At 55.9% G+C, this 19,406-nt stretch overlaps 1 protein-coding gene across 3 annotated transcripts in view; it reads left to right on the top strand.

The window, feature by feature from the left end:
- Positions 1–19,406, top strand: part of cbsa (cystathionine beta-synthase a) — a 59,795-nt gene that overhangs the window by 7,521 nt on the left and 32,868 nt on the right. For 2 of the 3 annotated variants that reach the window (XM_041211223.1, XM_041211225.1), the window contains exons 2-5: positions 7,230–7,402; positions 8,274–8,380; positions 16,334–16,468; positions 16,561–16,640. In XM_041211223.1, the coding sequence (XP_041067157.1) occupies positions 7,230–7,402; positions 8,274–8,380; positions 16,334–16,468; positions 16,561–16,640 (495 nt within the window). Of the gene's footprint in view, positions 1–6,822; positions 6,957–7,229; positions 7,403–8,273; positions 8,381–16,333; positions 16,469–16,560; positions 16,641–19,406 lie in introns of those variants that run through there. The other variant, XM_041211224.1, reaches the window with a different exon arrangement.

Raw genomic sequence — 19,406 nt, 5'->3', positions numbered from 1 at the left:
CGCTCTCTCGCTCTCTCTCCTCGCTCTCTCCCGCCCCCTGCTCGCTCTCTCGCTCTCTCTCTCGCTCTCTCCCGCCCCCCTGCTCGCTCTCTCGCTCTCTCTCTCGCTCTCTCCCGCCCCCTGCTCGCTCTCTCTCTCTCTCTCGCTCTCTCGCTCTCTCCCGCCCCCTGCTCTCTCTCTCGCTCTCTCCCGCCCCCTGCTCTCTCTCTCGCTCTCTCCCGCCCCCTGCTCTCTCTCTCGCTCTCTCCCGCCCCCTGCTCTCTCTCTCGCTCTCTCCCGCCCCCTGCTCTCTCTCTCGCTCTCTCCCGCCCCCTGCTCGCTCTCTCGCTCTCTCTCTCGCTCTCTCCCGCCCCCTGCTCGCTCTCTCGCTCTCTCCCGCCCCCTGCTCGCTCTCTCGCTCTCTCCCGCCCCCTGCTCGCTCTCTCGCTCTCTCCCGCCCCCTGCTCGCTCTCTCGCTCTCTCCGCCCCTGCTCGCTCTCTCGCTCTCTCCCGCCCCCTGCTCGCTCTCTCGCTCTCTCCCGCCCCCTGCTCGCTCTCTCGCTCTCTCCCGCCCCCTGCTCGCTCTCTCGCTCTCTCCCGCCCCCTGCTCGCTCTCTCGCTCTCTCCCGCCCCCTGCTCGCTCTCTCGCTCTCTCCCGCCCCCCTGCTCGCTCTCTCGCTCTCTCCCGCCCCCTGCTCGCTCTCTCGCTCTCTCCCGCCCCCCTGCTCGCTCTCTCGCTCTCTCCCGCCCCCTGCTCGCTCTCTCGCTCTCTCCCGCCCCCTGCTCGCTCTCTCGCTCTCTCCCGCCCCCTGCTCGCTCTCTCGCTCTCTCCCGCCCCCTGCTCGCTCTCTCGCTCTCTCCCGCCCCCTGCTCGCTCTCTCGCTCTCTCCCGCCCCCTGCTCGCTCTCTCGCTCTCTCCCGCCCCCTGCTCGCTCTCTCGCTCTCTCCCGCCCCCTGCTCGCTCTCTCGCTCTCTCCCGCCCCCTGCTCGCTCTCTCGCTCTCTCCCGCCCCCTGCTCGCTCTCTCGCTCTCTCCCGCCCCCTGCTCGCTCTCTCGCTCTCTCCCGCCCCCTGCTCGCTCTCTCGCTCTCTCCCGCCCCCTGCTCGCTCTCTCGCTCTCTCCCGCCCCCCTGCTCGCTCTCTCGCTCTCTCCCGCCCCCTGCTCGCTCTCTCGCTCTCTCCCGCCCCCTGCTCGCTCTCTCGCTCTCTCCCGCCCCCTGCTCGCTCTCTCGCTCTCTCCCGCCCCCTGCTCGCTCTCTCGCTCTCTCCCGCCCCCTGCTCGCTCTCTCGCTCTCTCCCGCCCCCTGCTCGCTCTCTCGCTCTCTCCCGCCCCCTGCTCGCTCTCTCGCTCTCTCCCGCCCCCTGCTCGCTCTCTCGCTCTCTCCCGCCCCCTGCTCGCTCTCTCGCTCTCTCCCGCCCCCTGCTCGCTCTCTCGCTCTCTCCCGCCCCCTGCTCGCTCTCTCGCTCTCTCCCGCCCCCTGCTCGCTCTCTCGCTCTCTCCCGCCCCCTGCTCGCTCTCTCGCTCTCTCCCGCCCCCTGCTCGCTCTCTCGCTCTCTCCCGCCCCCTGCTCGCTCTCTCGCTCTCTCCCGCCCCCTGCTCGCTCTCTCGCTCTCTCCCGCCCCCTGCTCGCTCTCTCGCTCTCTCCCGCCCCCCTGCTCGCTCTCTCGCTCTCTCCCGCCCCCTGCTCGCTCTCTCGCTCTCTCCCGCCCCCTGCTCGCTCTCTCGCTCTCTCCCGCCCCCTGCTCGCTCTCTCGCTCTCTCCCGCCCCCCTGCTCGCTCTCTCGCTCTCTCCCGCCCCCTGCTCGCTCTCTCGCTCTCTCCCGCCCCCCTGCTCGCTCTCTCGCTCTCTCCCGCCCCCTGCTCGCTCTCTCGCTCTCTCCCGCCCCCTGCTCGCTCTCTCGCTCTCTCCCGCCCCCCTGCTCGCTCTCTCGCTCTCTCCCGCCCCCTGCTCGCTCTCTCGCTCTCTCCCGCCCCCTGCTCGCTCTCTCGCTCTCTCCCGCCCCTGCTCGCTCTCTCGCTCTCTCCCGCCCCCTGCTCGCTCTCTCGCTCTCTCCCGCCCCCTGCTCTCTCGCTCTCTCTCTCTCGCTCTCTCGCTCTCTCCCGCCCCCTGCTCTCGCTCTCTCTCTCGCTCTCTCCCGCCCCCTGCTCGCTCTCTCTCTCTCTCTCTCCCGCCCCCTGCTCTCTCGCTCTCTCTCTCGCTCTCTCCCGCCCCCTGCTCTCTCGCTCTCTCTCTCGCTCTCTCCCGCCCCCTGCTCTCTCGCTCTCTCTCTCGCTCTCTCCCGCCCCCTGCTCTCTCGCTCTCTCTCTCGCTCTCTCCCGCCCCCTGCTCTCTCGCTCTCTCTCTCGCTCTCTCCCGCCCCCTGCTCTCTCGCTCTCTCTCTCGCTCTCTCCCGCCCCCTGCTCTCTCGCTCTCTCTCTCGCTCTCTCCCGCCCCCTGCTCTCTCGCTCTCTCTCTCGCTCTCTCCCGCCCCCTGCTCTCTCGCTCTCTCTCTCGCTCTCTCCCGCCCCCTGCTCTCTCGCTCTCTCTCTCGCTCTCTCCCGCCCCCTGCTCTCTCGCTCTCTCTCTCGCTCTCTCCCGCCCCCTGCTCTCTCGCTCTCTCTCTCGCTCTCTCCCGCCCCCTGCTCTCTCGCTCTCTCTCTCGCTCTCTCCCGCCCCCTGCTCTCTCGCTCTCTCTCTCGCTCTCTCCCGCCCCCTGCTCTCTCGCTCTCTCTCTCGCTCTCTCCCGCCCCCTGCTCTCTCGCTCTCTCTCTCGCTCTCTCCCGCCCCCTGCTCTCTCGCTCTCTCTCTCGCTCTCTCCCGCCCCCTGCTCTCTCGCTCTCTCTCTCGCTCTCTCCCGCCCCCTGCTCTCTCGCTCTCTCTCTCGCTCTCTCCCGCCCCCTGCTCTCTCGCTCTCTCTCTCGCTCTCTCCCGCCCCCTGCTCTCTCGCTCTCTCTCTCGCTCTCTCCCGCCCCCTGCTCTCTCGCTCTCTCTCTCGCTCTCTCCCGCCCCCTGCTCTCTCGCTCTCTCTCTCGCTCTCTCCCGCCCCCTGCTCTCTCGCTCTCTCTCTCGCTCTCTCCCGCCCCCTGCTCTCTCGCTCTCTCTCTCGCTCTCTCCCGCCCCCTGCTCTCTCGCTCTCTCTCTCGCTCTCTCCCGCCCCCTGCTCTCTCGCTCTCTCTCTCGCTCTCTCCCGCCCCCTGCTCTCTCGCTCTCTCTCTCGCTCTCTCCCGCCCCCTGCTCTCTCGCTCTCTCTCTCGCTCTCTCCCGCCCCCTGCTCTCTCGCTCTCTCTCTCGCTCTCTCCCGCCCCCTGCTCTCTCGCTCTCTCTCTCGCTCTCTCCCGCCCCCTGCTCTCTCGCTCTCTCTCTCGCTCTCTCCCGCCCCCTGCTCTCTCGCTCTCTCTCTCGCTCTCTCCCGCCCCCTGCTCTCTCGCTCTCTCTCTCGCTCTCTCCCGCCCCCTGCTCTCTCGCTCTCTCTCTCGCTCTCTCCCGCCCCCTGCTCTCTCGCTCTCTCTCTCGCTCTCTCCCGCCCCCTGCTCTCTCGCTCTCTCTCTCGCTCTCTCCCGCCCCCTGCTCTCTCGCTCTCTCTCTCGCTCTCTCCCGCCCCCTGCTCTCTCTCGCTCTCTCTCTCGCTCTCTCCCGCCCCCTGCTCTCTCGCTCTCTCTCTCGCTCTCTCCCGCCCCCTGCTCTCTCGCTCTCTCTCTCGCTCTCTCCCGCCCCCTGCTCTCTCGCTCTCTCTCTCGCTCTCTCCCGCCCCCTGCTCTCTCGCTCTCTCTCTCGCTCTCTCCCGCCCCCTGCTCTCTCGCTCTCTCTCTCGCTCTCTCCCGCCCCCTGCTCTCTCGCTCTCTCTCTCGCTCTCTCCCGCCCCCTGCTCTCTCGCTCTCTCTCTCGCTCTCTCCCGCCCCCTGCTCTCTCGCTCTCTCTCTCGCTCTCTCCCGCCCCCTGCTCTCTCGCTCTCTCTCTCGCTCTCTCCCGCCCCCTGCTCTCTCGCTCTCTCTCTCGCTCTCTCCCGCCCCCTGCTCTCTCGCTCTCTCTCTCGCTCTCTCCCGCCCCCTGCTCTCTCGCTCTCTCTCTCGCTCTCTCCCGCCCCCTGCTCTCTCGCTCTCTCTCTCGCTCTCTCCCGCCCCCTGCTCTCTCGCTCTCTCTCTCGCTCTCTCCCGCCCCCTGCTCTCTCGCTCTCTCTCTCGCTCTCTCCCGCCCCCTGCTCTCTCGCTCTCTCTCTCGCTCTCTCCCGCCCCCTGCTCTCTCGCTCTCTCTCTCGCTCTCTCCCGCCCCCTGCTCTCTCGCTCTCTCTCTCGCTCTCTCCCGCCCCCTGCTCTCTCGCTCTCTCTCTCGCTCTCTCCCGCCCCCTGCTCTCTCGCTCTCTCTCTCGCTCTCTCCCGCCCCCTGCTCTCTCGCTCTCTCTCTCGCTCTCTCCCGCCCCCTGCTCTCTCGCTCTCTCTCTCGCTCTCTCCCGCCCCCTGCTCTCTCGCTCTCTCTCTCGCTCTCTCCCGCCCCCTGCTCTCTCGCTCTCTCTCTCGCTCTCTCCCGCCCCCTGCTCTCTCGCTCTCTCTCTCGCTCTCTCCCGCCCCCTGCTCTCTCGCTCTCTCTCTCGCTCTCTCCCGCCCCCTGCTCTCTCGCTCTCTCTCTCGCTCTCTCCCGCCCCCTGCTCTCTCGCTCTCTCTCTCGCTCTCTCCCGCCCCCTGCTCTCTCGCTCTCTCTCTCGCTCTCTCCCGCCCCCTGCTCTCTCGCTCTCTCTCTCGCTCTCTCCCGCCCCCTGCTCTCTCGCTCTCTCTCTCGCTCTCTCCCGCCCCCTGCTCTCTCGCTCTCTCTCTCGCTCTCTCCCGCCCCCTGCTCTCTCGCTCTCTCTCTCGCTCTCTCCCGCCCCCTGCTCTCTCGCTCTCTCTCTCGCTCTCTCCCGCCCCCTGCTCTCTCGCTCTCTCTCTCGCTCTCTCCCGCCCCCTGCTCTCTCGCTCTCTCTCTCGCTCTCTCCCGCCCCCTGCTCTCTCGCTCTCTCTCTCGCTCTCTCCCGCCCCCTGCTCTCTCGCTCTCTCTCTCGCTCTCTCCCGCCCCCTGCTCTCTCGCTCTCTCTCTCGCTCTCTCCCGCCCCCTGCTCTCTCGCTCTCTCTCTCGCTCTCTCCCGCCCCCTGCTCTCTCGCTCTCTCTCTCGCTCTCTCCCCGCCCCCTGCTCTCTCGCTCTCTCTCTCGCTCTCTCCCGCCCCCTGCTCTCTCGCTCTCTCTCTCGCTCTCTCCCGCCCCCTGCTCTCTCGCTCTCTCTCTCGCTCTCTCCCGCCCCCTGCTCTCTCGCTCTCTCTCTCGCTCTCTCCCGCCCCCTGCTCTCTCGCTCTCTCTCTCGCTCTCTCCCGCCCCCTGCTCTCTCGCTCTCTCTCTCGCTCTCTCCCCCCCCCGCTCTCTCGCTCTCTCTCTCGCTCTCTCCCGCCCCTGCTCTCTCGCTCTCTCTCTCGCTCTCTCCCGCCCCCTGCTCTCTCGCTCTCTCTCTCGCTCTCTCCCGCCCCCTGCTCTCTCGCTCTCTCTCTCGCTCTCTCCCGCCCCCTGCTCTCTCGCTCTCTCTCTCGCTCTCTCCCGCCCCCTGCTCTCTCGCTCTCTCTCTCGCTCTCTCCCGCCCCCTGCTCTCTCGCTCTCTCTCTCGCTCTCTCCCGCCCCCTGCTCTCTCGCTCTCTCTCTCGCTCTCTCCCGCCCCCTGCTCTCTCGCTCTCTCTCTCGCTCTCTCCCGCCCCCTGCTCTCTCGCTCTCTCTCTCGCTCTCGCCCCTCTCTCGCTCTACCCGCCCCCCTGCTCTCTCTCCTCTCCTCTCCTCTCTCCTCCCTCTCTCTCTCTCGCTCTCTCTGCTCTCTCTCTCCTCTCTCGCTCTCTCCCACCCCCTGCTCTCTCTCTCTCTCTCTTGCTCTCTCCCACCCCCTGCTCTCTCTCTCTCTCTCTCGCTCTCTCGCTCTCTCCCACCCCCTGCTCTCTCTCTCTCTCTCTCTTGCTCTCTCCCACCCCCTGCTCTCTCTCTCTCTCTCTCTCTCTCTCTCATCCTCGCTCTCTCGCTCTCTCCCATCCCCTGCTCTCTCTCTCTCTCTCTCGCTCTCTCGCTCTCTCCCATCCCCTGCTCTCTCTCTTTCTCTCTCTCTCTCTCGCTCTCTCCCACCCCCTGCTCTCTCTCTCTCTCTCTCGCTCTCTCCCATCCCCTGCTCTCTCTCTCTCTCTCTCTCTCTCTCTCTCTCGCTCTCTCGCTCTCTCCCACCCCCTGCTCTCTCTCTTTCTCTCTCTCTCTCTCGCTCTCTCCCACCCCCTGCTCTCTCTCTCTCTCTCTCTCGCTCTCTCCCACCCCCTGCTTGCTCTCTCTCTCTCTCTCGCTCTCTCTCGCTCTCTCCCACCCCCTGCTCTCTCTCTCTCTCTCTCTCGCTCTCTCCCACCCCCTGCTCTCTTTCTCTCTCTCTCTCTCGCTCTCTCCCACCCCCTGCTCTCTTTCTCTCTCTCTCTCTCGCTCTCGCTCTCTCCCACCCCCTGCTCTCTCTCTCCCTTGATATTCATTATTGTAAACTTTGTTAAATATTTTTGTTAATGGTAAGGTAGATCTGCTGTGGCTACTTCTTTTCACAGTTCTGTCCTATAAATATTTATTTGAAGATAACTCTCATTATATAATCTCAAACTATATGACACACATTATACGCAAGAATAGAATGATACACCTTAATATTAAGCTAGTTAAAGAGCTACTAAATAACTTGCATTTTAATACAGTTGGCCTTGCTTGCTTCACAATGTGAACAATCTGCATACCTCCCACTTCCAGTCGTGAATGGTGGTGGACAATTAAACAATTCACTGGAGGAGGACTCTCTCTCGCTCTCTCTCGCTGGCTCTCGCACGCTCTCTCTCTCTCTCTCTCTCTCTCTCGCGCGCTCTTTGCACTGCTGTTTCTGGGGACGGAGAATATCTGGGCTCTCTCTCCCTAACTCATTGAAGGCAAAGTTTCTTCAGTCTGCGAGGATAAACTCAGAGGAAATACTCAGCAGGTTTGGCAACATGTTATGGGGAGTGAGGGGGAAAGAGAGTTAATGTTTGAGATCTGAGACCTTGCAATGGATATGAGAAAAGTTAGCAATGTGATAGTTGATAAAACAGCTCAGTACCAGTCACAGCTTTCTGCAGGCCTGGATTCTTCTGCAGTTAAACATGAATATGTTTTAGTTGGAGTAGATTTCCTTGCAGCAGGACCTCTCTTTATCTCTCTCTCTCTCTCTATTAAATGTGGCTGGGCAGGTGAATAATGAGGTTTTTTGTTTCAGGCCATGATGCAATCAGCAGAATTGGAGACGAGGGAGATGAACGGATCCCGGCACCGGATTATCAATGGGATCGGAGCAACCGAAAGAAAATGGATCAGACCCAACCTGCCAAGTCGATGCACCTGGCAGCCTGGGGCCCCCCTGAGCCAGTCCCCCCACAGACACCAGAGCCCGTGAGTGGTGGGGGGGTAGAGGGTGGGTGGGAGACAGGGTAGAGTCGGGGAGAGAGGTGTTGGCGAAGGTTGGGCACTGGCTCTCAGTCTGCATGAGTTTGGCAGCTGTTTATAGTCACACCGTGTCCTTGATAATTTTAGACTGATTTATTTTTAGCTGGAGGTTGAAATTTTCTCTCCAATCAGGTTGAAACTGGTGTCAGAGTCAGATTGGTCCATTGCCCTCTGCCTGTCCCTCCTGATTGGTCCATTGCCCTCCGCCTGTCCCTCCTGATTGGTCCATTGCCCTCCGCCTGTCCCTCCTGATTGGTCCATTGCCCTCCGCCTGTCCCTCCTGATTGGTCCATTGCCCTCCGCCTGTCCCTCCTGATTGGTCCATTGCCCTCCGCCTGTCCCTCCTGATTGGTCCATTGCCCTCCGCCTGTCCCTCCTGATTGGTCCATTGCCCTCCGCCTGTCCCTCCTGATTGGTCCATTGCCCTCCGCCTGTCCCTCCTGATTGGTCCATAGTCAGCCTAGCCTCATGTGATTGGCTCATTTTTCCCACCTCCCCCCCCCCCCACCCCCAACCAAGCCCATGGATTGGCCTGGGGTGGGCCAGGGGTGCCTTGCCCTGCCCCGCCCCTCCCCTCTTAGCCTTGCAGTGGCCCCAGGCCAGTGAGTGACCTTGAGCCCAAGCACCAGATCTAGTTAAAAGAGGGACTGAAGAATAGGCGAGATATCTGACAGAAGGATGGATCCCTGGATTAGGACAGGGATTTCTTGGTGGGGAAAGTGATGAGGGGCAGGAGGTTGTGCTATGCTGTGCTGAATGGCCTCCTATTCTATCATTTTTAGTGAATTTAGTTTCTGATTTGATTCTTAATTCTCAGGTCACCAGTTCCTGACATCCTGCCCAATATTCTCAGCAAAATTGGCAACACCCCAATGGTTCGTCTCAACAAGATCGCTAGTGCCCATGGACTCAAGTGTGAACTCTGTAAGTTCCTGTGTAGCTGGAGAAATTACTGTGGGGTAAGGGGCAGTTTATTGTTGGGGTTTCTTCGCCATCTGCAGATAAACTAGGCAGTGCTCATAGAAGAATCACAAAGTTAATATGCAGGTGCTTCAGGTAAATAGGAAGGCAAATTGAATGTTAGTTTTTATTATAGAGAGTATAAAAGTAGGAAAGTCTGGTTATAACCTGTCTGATTTAAGAAAGGTACTTCAGTGAAGGTTCATTGGGATGAAAGGCTTTGGGATGTGGGTGACGCTGGCTGGGCCAGCATGTGTTGCTCATCCCTAACTCAACTGAGTGTCTTGCTCGGCCATTTCAGAGGGCTTTTAAGAGTCAACCACATTGCTGTGGGTCTGGAGTCACATGTAGGCCAAACCAGGTAAGGATGACAGATTTCCTTCCCTAAAAGGTTTTTACAACAATCGATGGTAGTTTCATGGTCACCATTACTGAGACTAGTTATCAATTCCAGATTTATTAATTGGAGATTTAGATTCCACCAGCTGTCACGCTGGGATTTGAACCCGCGGCCCCAGAGCAGTCACCTGCGCCTCTGAATTACCAGCCCAGTGATGTTCTCAGTATGTCTACCCTCCCCATAGGGTTGTATTATGATGAGAATCTGAGTAAATTGGGTCTTTATTCTCTGGAGTTTAGAAGAATGAGAGGCAATCTCATTGAAACATCCTAGATTCTGAAGGGGTTTGATAGGGCAGATGCTGAGAGAAAGGGAGAGATTCCCTGACCAGTGGAAACAAAATCCTGGGGGCCACAGTCTCAGGATAAGGGGCTGATTATTTAGGAGTAAAGTGAGGAGAAATTTCTTCACTCAGAGCGTTGTGAATCTTTGGAATTCTCTATCCCAGAGGGCTGTGGATGATCCATCGTTGAATAAATTTAAAGCTGGGATGGACAGATTTTTGGTGTCTCAGGGAATCGAGGGATTTGGGGTAAAAACAAAAAATGCTGGAAATGTTAACTTTGTTTTTCTCTTCACAGAACCTGACCTTCTGAGCATTTCCAGCAATTTCTGTTTTTCTCTTGGATTTCCAGAATCAGCAGTGTTTGCTTTTCTATGAGGGATATGGAAGCGAGTTGGGAGGGGGAAAGTGGAGTTTAAGCCAAAGATCAGCTATGATCATATTGAAAGCTAGAGCAGGCTTGAGGGGCTGAATGGTCTACTCCTGCTCCTTATGTTCCTTTTTCCAGCTCTTGTCTATCTGTGGGTCAGTCTTGCTCAGGCCCTGCCTTTCTTTTGATTTCCCAAAGGAACCAGTTCACCAGCCTGTGATACTGACTCCAAATGGAGGTGTCAGCAGCCGCTTGACTATCAGAATATCACAGCCAAATCTCATGCTGGCCAATGGCAGCAGGAAGACTGAAAGTGCAGAAAAGATTCACAAGAAAGATCCAGGGATGAGGAACTTCAGTTATGAGGATAAATTAGAGACCTCTGGAGTGTTCTCCTTGGAAAGGGGAAGGCTGAGAGGAGATTTGATAGAGATTTTCAAAATCATGAGGGGGCTGAACAGTGTAGATAGGGAGAAGCTGTTCCCACTTGTGAAAGGATGAAGAACGAGAGGGCACAGATTTAAAGTGATTAGCAAAAGAAGCAGAAGTTATGAGGAGAAACATTTTCACACTGCAAGTGATTAGGGTCTGGAATGCACTGCCTGACTGTGGTGCAGACTGGTGCAATTGAAACATTCAAAAGGGAATTAGACTGTTACCTGAAAAGAGAAAATGTGTAGGGTCATGGGGAGAAAGCAGGAGAATAGAACTAGGTGAGTTGCTCATTCAGAGAGCCAGTGCAGACACGATGGGCTGAATGGCCTCCTTCTGCACTGTAACAATTCTGTCATTGTGTGACTGACCACTTTTATCCATGCAGTGTTAAAGTGTGAGGGCAGCCAAGGTGAGGGTTAAACTGATGACAGACCTAATCAAGGTGAGATGATGAGAGGAGGTAGATGGAGAGAAAGTGTTTCCTCTGGTTGAGTGAAAGAGCAGGACCATGGGATTTCAGCCAGGCTGATTAGGTGGGGTCACATAAGCCCTTCTCACAAAAAAGCTGCTGAGGTGCAAATTTCAAGACTTGGGACTGAGATTTTTTTTAGGCAATGGTTACAGAACCAACTACAAGGGGGATGGAATATATTAACATACGAGTTAGGAGCAGCAGTAGGTCATTCAGATCCTCCAGCCTGTTCCGCTGTTCATTAGGATCGTGGCTGATCTGTTTGTGTTTCGAATTCCATGTTCTCATCTATCCCCGATAACCTTTGATTCCCTTGCTTAACAAGAATCTATCAAATTCCGCCTTAAAAATATTCAATGACCCCGCCTCCACCGCCTTCTGAGGCAAAGTTCCAAAGTCGCACAACCCTGTGAGAGAAAAAAATTCTCCTCATCTCTGCCCTAAAAGAGAAACCCCTAATTTTAAAACAGTACCCCCTAGTTCTGCACTTACCCACAAGATGAAATTTCCTTTCCATGTCCACCTTGTCAAGATCATTCAAGGTCTTATACTTCAATCAAATCACCCCTCACTCTTCTAAACTCCAGTGGAAACAAGCCCAGTCTGTCCAACCTTTCCTCATAAGACAACCCACTCATTCCAGGTATCAATCTAGTAAACCTCCTCTGAACCACCTCCAGCACATTTACATCCTTCCTTAAATAAGGAGACCAAAACTGCACACAGTATTCGAGATGTAGTCTCACCAATGCCCTGTATAACTGAAGCATAACATCTTACTTTTAAGCTCAATCCCTCTCCTAATAAAGGATAACATTCCATTAGTCTTCTTAATTACTTGCTGCACCTGCATACTAACTTTTTGTGACTCATGTCCAGAAAGACCTAGATAAAAGCAAAATACTGCAGATGCTGGAAATCTGAAATAAAAACCGAAAATGCTGGAAAAACTCAGCAGGTCTAATAGCATCTGGGGAGAGAAAAAAACAAAGTTAATATTTCAAGTCCTTATGACCCAGAGAAGAAGAGTCATACGGACATGAAATGTTAACTCTGTCCTCCTCTCCACAGGTGCTGTTAGATCTGCTGAGTTTTTCCAGTATTTTCTGTTTTTGTGCCAAGAGCACCGAGATCCCTCTGCACCTCGGAATTCTGCAGCCGTTCTCTGTTTAAGTAATACTCTGCTTTTTTATTCTTCCTGCCAAAGTGAACAACATCACACTTTCCTACATTATACTCCATCTGCCAGATCTTTTCCCACTCACTCAACCTGTCCATATCTGTCTGCAAATGCATGATGTCCTCTTCACAACACACTTTTCTACCTAAGTGTCATATGAAAATTTAGCTACCATGCCTTGATGTCCCTCATCTAAGTTATTGATATAAATTGTAAAATGTTGAGGCCCCAGCACAGACCCCTGTGGGACTCCACTCATCACATCCTGCCAGTCAGAAAAAAGACCCATTTATACATACTCTGTTTTCTGCCAGCCAATCTTCTATCCAGGCTAATATGTTACCCCCTACACCATACACTTTTATTTTCTATAATAACCTTGATGTGACATTTTATCAAATGTCTTCTGGAAATCCAAGCACAGTACGTCTACTGGCTCCCCTTTATCCACCGCGTAGACTTGAGGAAGCTTTTAAGATACCATCCCTCCTTGCTGCAGTAATTGACTCTGATCAATATTGTGAGACCACCTCCTTTTACACCGCCTCAGTCTTTCGTCTAAATATTCTATACCCCTGAATATTGAGCTGCCAGTCCTGCCCCTCCCTCAACCATGTCTCTGTGATAACAATGATATCATATCCCCATGTGTTAACTGACACCCTCAACTCATCTGTCTTACTTACAAGACTCCTTGCATTAAAATAAATGCCATCCAGCCTTGCTGTGCTCCCTTGTGCCTTAACTTGACTATATACACTCTGCCTTTCAGATTGACTTGTTTTTCCTTGTATACTTCCCTAGTTATGTGGCTCGCTAGTACACTTGCTCCAGCACTGTTTGGGTGTAGACCGTCCCAACGGTACAGATCCCATTTTCCCCAGTGCTGGTGCCAGTGCCCCACGAACCGGAACCCACTTCTCCCACAGCTGTCTTTGAGCCACACATTCATCTCCCTAATCTGATTTGTCCTATCCCAATTTGCATGTGGCTCAGGTAATAATCCAGAGATTATGAGCTTTGAGGTTCTGCTTCTTAATTTGGTGTCTAGGTCCTCATACTGACTATGCAGAACCTCCTTCTTTCTCCTGCTTATGTCATTAGTACGTACATGGAGCATTACGACTGGATCCTCTACCTCCCATCGTAAGTTCCTCACCAGCCCTGAGTAGATGTCCTGCACCCTGGTACCGGGCAGGCAATGCAGCCGTCTGGAGTCATGCTCTTCGCTTCAGAGAACGGTGTCAATCCCCCTGACTATACTATCGTCTACTGCCGGAACATTCCTTTTAGCTCCCCCCATTTGAACAGCTTCCTGTACCATGGTGCCATGGTCAGTTAGCTCGTCCACCCTGCAGATCTCGCTTTCATCCACACAGATTGTGAGCACCTCAAACCTGTTTGACAATTGCAAAGGCAAAATACTGCAGATGCTGGAAATCTGAAACAAAAACAAAAAAGCTGGAAAAAGAGACTTTCACAGAATTGTTACAGTGCAGGAGGCCATTCAGCCCATCATGTCTGCACTGATTCTCCGAATGAGCTGTTAACCTAGTGCCGCTCTCTCACCTCCCTGTAACCCTGCACATTCCTCCTATCAGATAACCGCCTAATTCCCTTTTGAATGCTTCGATTGACCCTGTCTCCCCCACACACTCAGTGCATTCCAGACCCTAACCACTCGATTGACCCTGTCTCCACCACACTCTGTGCATTCCAGATCCTAACCACTCGATTGACCCTGTCTCCCCCCACACTCTCAGACAGTGCATTCCAGACCCTAACCACTTGCTCCGTGAAAACATTTCTCCTCATATCACTTCTGCAAGTTACTTAAAGTCTGTGCCGTCTCGTTCCCAATCCTTTCACTAGTGGCAACAGTTTCTCCCTATCCCAGATCTCTGCCCAGACCCCTCATGATTTGAATCTCTCTACCAGATCTCCCCTTGACTTCCTTTTCTTCAAGGAAAACAGCCCCAACCTTCTCCAATGAATCTTCAAAACTGAAGTTCCTCATCCCTGGAACCAATTTTCGTGAATTTTTTCTGCATTCCTCTATTGTCTTCACATCCTTAAGGGAATCCCAGAACGGAGCGCAAAACTCTGGCTGAGGCTGAACTAGTGTATTCTGCAAAGTTAACATAACCTTGCTCTTCTACTCTATGCCTCTATTAATAAAATCTAGGACTAGCTTAAACCTGATATCAACAACGTCCCAGGCACCGCCATCACCATCCCTGGGTATGTCCTGTCCCACCGGTAGGACAGACCCAGCAGAGGTGGAGGCACAGTGGTATACAGTCAGGAGGGAGTTGCCCTCAGAGTCCTCAACATCAACCCCAGACCCCATGAAGTCTCATGGCATCAGGTCAAACATGGGCAAGGAAACCTCCTGCTGATTACCACGTACCGCCCTCCCTCAGCTGATGAATCAGTGCTCCACCACGTTGAACACCACTTGGAGGAAGCACTGAGGGTGGAAAGGGTGCAGAATGTACTCTGGGTGGGGGACTTCAACGTCCATCACCAATAGTGGCTCGGTAGCACCACCACTGACTGAGCTGGCTGAATCCTAAATGACATAGCTGCTAGACTGGGTCTGCAGCAGGTAGTGAGGGAACCAACAAAAGGGAAAAACATACTTGACCTCATCCTCACAACCTGCCTGTCACAGATGCACCTGTCCATGACAGTATCGGGAGGAGTGACCACCGCACAGTCATTGTGGAGACGAAGTCCTGTCTTCACATTGAGGATACCTTCCATCGTGTAGTGTGGCACTACCACCGTGCTAAATGGGATAGATTTTGAACAGATCTAGCAACTCAAGACTGGGCATCCATGAGGCTCTGTGGGCCATCAGCAGCAGCAGGATTGTACTCGAACACAATCTGTAACCTCATGGCCCAGCATATCCCCAACTCTACCATTACCATCAAGCCAGGGGGGTCAACCCTGGTTCAGTGAAGAGTGCAGGAGGGCATGTCAGGAGCAGCACCAGGCACACCTAAAAATGAGGTGTCAACCTGGTGAAGCTATAACACAGGACTACTTACATGGCAAACAGCATAAGCAGCAAGTGATAGACAGAGCTAAGTGATCCCAGAACAAATGGATCAGATCTTAGCCCTGCCACATCCAGTCGTGAATGGTGGTGAACAATTAAACAACTCACTGGAGGAGGAGACTCCACAAATATCCCCATCCTCAATGATGGAGGAGCCCAGCACATCAGTGCAAAAGATAAAGCTGAAGCATTTGCTACAATCTTCAGCCAAGAGTGCTGAGTGGATGATCCATCTCGGCCTCCTCCGGAGGTCCCCAGCATCACAGATGCCAGTCTTCAGCCAATTCAATTCACTCCACGTGATATCAAGAAATGGCTGAAGGCACTGGATACTGCAAAGCTTATGGGCCCTGACAATATTCTGGCAATAGTACTGAAGACTTATGCTCCAGAAATTGCCATGCCCCTAGCCAAGCTACAACATTGGCATCTACCCGGCTATGTGGAAAATTGTCCAGGTATGTCCTGTACACAAAAAGCAGGACAAATCCAACCCGGCCAATTACTGCCCCATCAATCTACTCTCAATTATCAGTAAAGTAATGGAAGGTGTCATCAACAGTACTATCAAGCGGCACTTGCTTAGCAATAACCTGCTTACTGACTCCCAGCTTGGGTTCCGCCAGGGCCACTCAGCTCCTGATCTCATTACAGCCTTGGTTCAAACATGGACAAAAGAGCTGAACTCCTGAGGTGAGGCGAGTGTGACTGCCCTTGACATCAAGGCAGCATTTGACCGAGTGTGGCATCAAGGAGCCCTAGTAAAACTGGAGACAATGGGAATCAGGGGGAAATCAGGAGTGTGATGGAATACTCTCCACTTCCCTGGATGAGTACAGCTCCCACAACACTCAAGAAGCTTGACACCATCCAGGACAAAGCAGCCCACTTGATTGGCACCACATCCAAAAACATTCACTCCCTCCACCACCGACACACAGTAGCAGCAGTGTGTACCATCTACAAGATGCACTGCAGGAATTCACCAAGGCTCCTTACACAGCACCTTCCACACCCATGACCACTGCAATCTAGAAGGGCAAGGGCAGCAGATAGATGGGAACACCATAGCGGTTCACAAAGGCAGCTCCCCACCACCTTTTCAAGAGCAATTAGGGATGGGTAGTTAATGCTGGCCCAGCCAGTGACACCCACATTCTGTGAATGAATTAAAAAACCTTGCTGATACACACGTGTCCCTTCACCAGGTTTCACAGCCAATGGTCAAGTCTCTCTCAAACTCTGGGCACTGAGGCCAATAACCTTCAACTCCAGACTTGAATGCAGCTTACTGAGCAGAGGCTTAGCCCCACCCTGAACAACCCACCCCCATTTTCCCAGATGGGTGGCATTCCAGCATTTATTACCCATCCCTAATTGCCCTTGTTCAGGGGGCATTTAAGAGTCACCACATTGCTGTGGGTCTGGAGTCACATGTAGGCCAGACCAGGTAAGGACGGCAGATTTCCTTCCCTAAAGGACATTAGTGAACCAGATGGGTTTTTACAACAATCGACAATGGTTTCATGGTCATCGTTAGACTTTTAATTCCAGATTTTTATTGTATTTAAATTCCACCATTTGCTGTGGTGGGATTTGAACCCGGGTCCCCAGAGCATCAGCCTGGGTCTCTGGATTACCAGTCCAATACTAAACAATCCTGCTACACCATATGGAATGTTGCTGAGTTGAGCTTTTATTCTGTTGCAGTGGCGAAGTGTGAATATTTTAATGCTGGTGGCAGTGTGAAGGATCGAATTGCCTTGCGAATGGTCGAAGATGCAGAAAAATCTGGAGAACTGAAACCCGGCGACACCATCATTGAACCGACCTCAGGGAACACGGGTAACGTCAAATTATCACCGCGTTTTCAGCGTTAGAGTCTCACTCCCTTAACACCAGTAAACACTCACCAATGATCCGTGTCTTCATCACAGGGATTGGACTCGCACTGGCTGCTGCTGTCAAAGACTATCGGTGCATCATTGTCCTTCCAGAGAAGATGAGCACAGAGAAGGTAGAAACCCAGTGAGAGTCAGTGTGTGTGTATGTGGGACCCGTACCCCAGTGAGAGTCAGTGTGTGTGGGACCGTACCCCAGTGAGAGTCAGTGCGTGTGGGACCCGTACCCCAGTGAGAGTCAGTGTGTGTGGGACCCGTACCCCAGTGAGAGTCAGTGTGTGTGGGACCCGTACCCCAGTGAGAGTCAGTGTGTGTGGGACCCGTACCCCAGTGAGAGTCAGTGAGTGTGGGACCCGTACCCAAGTGAGAGTCAGTGTGTGTGGGACCCGTACCCCAGTGAGAGTCAGTGTGTGTGGGACCCGTACCCCATTGAGAGTCAGTGTGTGTGGGACCCGTACCCCAGTGAGAGTCAGTGTGTGTGGGACCCGTACCCCAGTGAGAGTCAGTGAGTGTGGGACCCGTACCCCAGTGAGAGTCAGTGAGTGTGGGACCCGTACCCCAGTGAGAGTCAGTGTGTGTGGGACCCGTACCCCAGTGAGAGTCAGTGTGTGTGGGACCCGTACCCCAGTGAGAGTCAGTGTGTGTGGGACCCGTACCCCAGTGAGAGTCAGTGAGTGTGGGACCCGTACCCCAGTGAGAGTCAGTGTGTGTGGGACCCGTACCCCAGTGAGAGTCAGTGCGTGTGGGACCCGTACCCCAGTGAGGGTCAGTGCGTGTGGGACCCGTACCCCAGTGAGGGTCAGTGCGTGTGGGACCCGTACCCCAGTGAGGGTCAGTGCGTGTGGGACCCGTACCCCAGTGAGGGTCAGTGCGTGTGGGACCCGTACCCCAGTGAGGGTCAGTGCGTGTGGGACCCGTACCCCAGTGAGGGTCAGTGCGTGTGGGACCCGTACCCCAGTGAGGGTCAGTGCGTGTGGGACCCGTACCCCAGTGAGGGTCAGTGCGTGTGGGACCCGTACCCCAGTGAGGGTCAGTGCGTGTGGGACCCGTACCCCAGTGAGGGTCAGTGCGTGTGGGACCCGTACCCCAGTGAGGGTCAGTGCGTGTGGGACCCGTACCCCAGTGAGGGTCAGTGCGTGTGGGACCCGTACCCCAGTGAGGGTCAGTGCGTGTGGGACCCGTACCCCAGTGAGGGTCAGTGCGTGTGGGACCCGTACCCCAGTGAGGGTCAGTGCGTGTGGGACCCGTACCCCAGTGAGGGTCAGTGCGTGTGGGACCCGTACCCCAGTGAGGGTCAGTGCGTGTGGGACCCGTACCCCAGTGAGGGTCAGTGCGTGTGGGACCCGTACCCCAGTGAGGGTCAGTGCGTGTGGGACCCGTACCCCAGTGAGGGTCAGTGCGTGTGGGACCCGTACCCCAGTGAGGGTCAGTGCGTGTGGGACCCGTACCCCAGTGAGGGTCAGTGCGTGTGGGACCCGTACCCCAGTGAGGGTCAGTGCGTGTGGGACCCGTACCCCAGTGAGGGTCAGTGCGTGTGGGACCCGTACCCCAGTGAGGGTCAGTGCGTGTGGGACCCGTACCCCAGTGAGGGTCAGTGTGTGTGGGACCTGTACCCCAGTGAGGGTCAGTGTGTGTGGGACCTGTACCCCAGTGAGGGTCAGTGTGTGTGGGACCTGTACCCCAGTGAGGGTCAGTGTGTGTGGGACCCGTACTCCAGTGAGGGTCAGTGTGTGTGTGAGGAACCTGTACCCCAGTGAGGGTCAGTGTGTGTGTTTGGGTCCTGTATCCCAGTGAGGGTCAGTGTGTGTGTGAGGAACCTGTATCCCAGTGAGGGTCAGTGTGTGTGGGACCCGTACCCCAGTGAGGGTCAGTGTGTGTGGGACCCGTACCCCAGTGAGAGTCAGTGTGTGTGGGACCCGTACCCCAGTGAGAGTCAGTGCGTGTGGGACCCGTACCCCAGTGAGAGTCAGTGAGTGTGGGACCAGTACCCCAGTGAGGGTCAGTGCGTGTGGGACCCGTACCCCAGTGAGAGTCAGTGCGTGTGGGACCCGTACCCCAGTGAGAGTCAGTGTGTGTGGGACCCGTACCCCAGTGAGAGTCAGTGTGTGTGGGACCCGTACCCCAGTGAGAGTCAGTGTGTGTGGGACCCGTACCCCAGTGAGAGTCAGTGTGTGTGGGACCCGTACCCCAGTGAGAGTCAGTGTGTGTGGGACCCGTACCCCAGTGAGAGTCAGTGTGTGTGGGACCCGTACCCCAGTGAGAGTCAGTGTGTGTGGGACCCGTACCCCAGTGAGAGTCAGTGTGTGTGGGACCCGTACCCCAGTGAGAGTCAGTGTGTGTGGGACCCGTACCCCAGTGAGAGTCAGTGTGTGTGGGACCCGTACCCCAGTGAGAGTCAGTGTGTGTGGGACCCGTACCCCAGTGAGAGTCAGTGTGTGTGGGACCCGTACCCCAGTGAGAGTCAGTGTGTGTGGGACCCGTACCCCAGTGAGAGTCAGTGTGTGTGGGACCCGTACCCCAGTGAGAGTCAGTGTGTGTGGGACCCGTACCCCAGTGAGAGTCAGTGTGTGTGGGACCCGTACCCCAGTGAGAGTCAGTGTGTGTGGGACCCGTACCCCAGTGAGAGTCAGTGTGTGTGGGACCCGTACCCCAGTGAGAGTCAGTGTGTGTGGGACCCGTACCCCAGTGAGAGTCAGTGTGTGTGGGACCCGTACCCCAGTGAGAGTCAGTGTGTGTGGGACCCGTACCCCAGTGAGAGTCAGTGTGTGTGGGACCCGTACCCCAGTGAGAGTCAGTGTGTGTGGGACCCGTACCCCAGTGAGGGTTGGTGCTCGTAGGCCTGTACCTGTTTTTTTTTTTATCCATTCATGGGATGTGGGTGT

This window comes from Carcharodon carcharias, chromosome 18, assembly GCF_017639515.1.
Source record: "Carcharodon carcharias isolate sCarCar2 chromosome 18, sCarCar2.pri, whole genome shotgun sequence".
Lineage (NCBI taxonomy): Eukaryota > Metazoa > Chordata > Chondrichthyes > Lamniformes > Lamnidae > Carcharodon > Carcharodon carcharias.
Note: the sequence above shows the minus strand (reverse complement) of the source record. Positions and strands in the feature narration are given on the sequence as shown.